At 70.6% G+C, this 2,162-nt stretch overlaps 1 protein-coding gene across 1 annotated transcript in view; it reads left to right on the forward strand.

Moving 5' to 3' along the window:
* TTLL1 (tubulin tyrosine ligase-like family member 1) overlaps positions 1–609 on the forward strand; it is an 8,532-nt gene extending 7,923 nt beyond the window's left edge. Inside the window, exon 9 of the mRNA XM_012735106.1 lies at positions 169–609. Coding sequence (XP_012590560.1) covers positions 169–492 — 324 coding nt within the window. The 3' untranslated portion in view covers positions 493–609. The remainder of the gene's footprint in view (positions 1–168) is intronic.
* Positions 610–2,162: the final 1,553 nt, after the last annotated feature.

Below are 2,162 nucleotides of genomic sequence, written 5' to 3' on the forward strand. Positions count from 1 at the left end.
GCCCCGGGCCGCCCTCCCTGCCCCGCCGGGTACAGCCCGCTCGGCCCACACCCCGCCTGCGGCTCTGACCCCGGTCCGTGCTTGGGGCACGGTCAGCACTGGTCAGTCCTTGAGGCCACCGCGAGGACGCGCAGTGACCTCTCGTTCGGATGTCCCGCCTGCAGATGAGGCAGTGTGACCCCCTCCGCTCCCCGCCTCGCCGCCCCCTCGGACGAGTGGGGGTCGCGCTGCCCCTCACGGGCGGCCCGGGCAGTGCACCCCACCTGCGGCGCCCCCCCCCGCCTCCCGTGCAGAAGCCTCGCTGAGCCGCTGGGCGGGGCGGGCCGGCATCACCGTACCCCTCGGCGACACCCCTCTTCCAGGTACGACGAGGAGCTGGCCCAGGGCGACGGGCCCGAGCGGGAGCTGAGGGGCCGGCCGGGCCAGCCGCCGGGGTCCAGGGGGTTCCGATCGCGGGACTCGAGCCGAGCCGTCCTCACCACCTGGAAGTGAGCGGAGTCGCCGCGCCCTGCCCGCCGCCCGCCGCACACCCGTTTTGGAACCTCCTTTTTCTAGTTATTTTTCTCTTCTAGGCCCTGTACATAAATAAAGCGTTTCTTTGGGAGGTCACGGGGTCCGGCCACTTGGTGGGTTCCCGGCGACCAGCCCCCTCCACCCGCCGGGTCTGCGCAGGAGGTGGGGCCGAGGGGCCCCTCGGTGACGCAGGTCGCCCACCTCGCTTCTGCTCAGAGCCGGCTCGGGACCCGGGGACACGACTCCTGCCCCGGAGACGGCCGGTCTGGGGCCGCGCTTGCAGGGAGCGCCGCGTGTCAGGGCGGGGTGACGAGCCAGCAGCCCTTGCCCATGGCGCCCCACTGGGAGGAGATCCCTGCCGGGGGGGAGATGAGCCGCAAGCGTTCAGACCCATCACAGACTCCCACCCCTGCCCGAGGGCGCCCGACCGGGCGCCCCAGGCCCCCCAGCACCCCTCGCCCTACTAGCTCTTGCCCGCACCCTCTCCCCGAGCACCCCTGCTGCCAGGGCCTGCCCCCTTGGCCCGCCCTGCGCCCCCCGTGGGGTGGGCCTGGCAGTCTTGGGGGAGCATGTGCGCATAGGCGGGGGTTCGGGCTGGCCGGGCTTCAGTGCCCAGGGCCACGCGGCCCTCACCGTGAGGTCGGGGCTCGGGCAGCACTGGACAGGCCAGGGCGCCGCGGGGTCAGCGTGCGGTTGTCACTATGAGTTAGGTTCCCCACGCGGCCCCAGGCCACTGAATAAACACTGAGGGCAGAATGAAGTCCAGCACCTAACTTGAGAGTCACGGGAGGCTGCTCTGTCCATGCGGACAGTGGGGACGGGGTGCCCCCAGGTCAGAGGCTGCGCTGGGACCTGCTCCCTTGGGGTGCTGCCTTGGAATAGCAGAGGTGGCGAGCGAGGCTGTGCCAGCAGGGAGATCCCAGCCCACACCCGCGGGCCTAGCTCAGGGACTGAGACTGGACACTTCAGCGTGGCTGGAGTCTGGTGTGGGGACACCTGAAGATGCCAGGAAGCCCGGGGGAGCGACACTGGCAACTGCCGGCGCCAGCCCCGACCCCGGCCCGCGGCAGTGCTTGCTGTGGGGCTGCGGCAAGTCCCTGAGGTAGCCCTCACCTGCCGGGGGAGAGTGTCACCTGTCTTGGAGGACGGGGGTGGGGGGGCCACAATCTAAAAGAGCTCAGGGCCAGGGAACACGGGCGGCTGGTGACCTGGGCCGGCTGGGCCATCTGGGCCGGCTTCCCGGAAGAGGAGCAGCTGCAGCCGTGTCCTAGAGGCGTGGAAACGAAATGGGCCATTCCAGAAAGGTGCTCCGGGGCCGGATGGTGATCTTGGACACAAGGTTCAAGAATTAGAGCCAATTCCCTAGGCGCTAGGGAGCGACTGAACGAGTTTGAGAATTGTTCTGAAGACAGATGGGGCGGGGCAGGAGGAGGGCTGGGGCCAGGAGAGGCCAAGCGAAGGCCAGCAGCCAGCAGCGAGGCGCTGGGGCCCCCGAGCAGCAGGGCAGGCCAGGCTTTGGGCAGGCGTGGGAGGGGCTGGGAGCGCCGGGCGGCTGGGTGGGCGCCTTCGGGGATTGGCTGGGTTGGCGCCTTCGGGGCCGGGCTGGGTGGGCGCCTTCGGGGATTGGCTGGGTGGGCGCCTTCGGGGCC

Source organism: Condylura cristata, unplaced genomic scaffold, assembly GCF_000260355.1.
Source record: "Condylura cristata isolate star-nosed mole 26May11 unplaced genomic scaffold, ConCri1.0 scaffold00004, whole genome shotgun sequence".
In the NCBI taxonomy this organism is placed as follows: domain Eukaryota; kingdom Metazoa; phylum Chordata; class Mammalia; order Eulipotyphla; family Talpidae; genus Condylura; species Condylura cristata.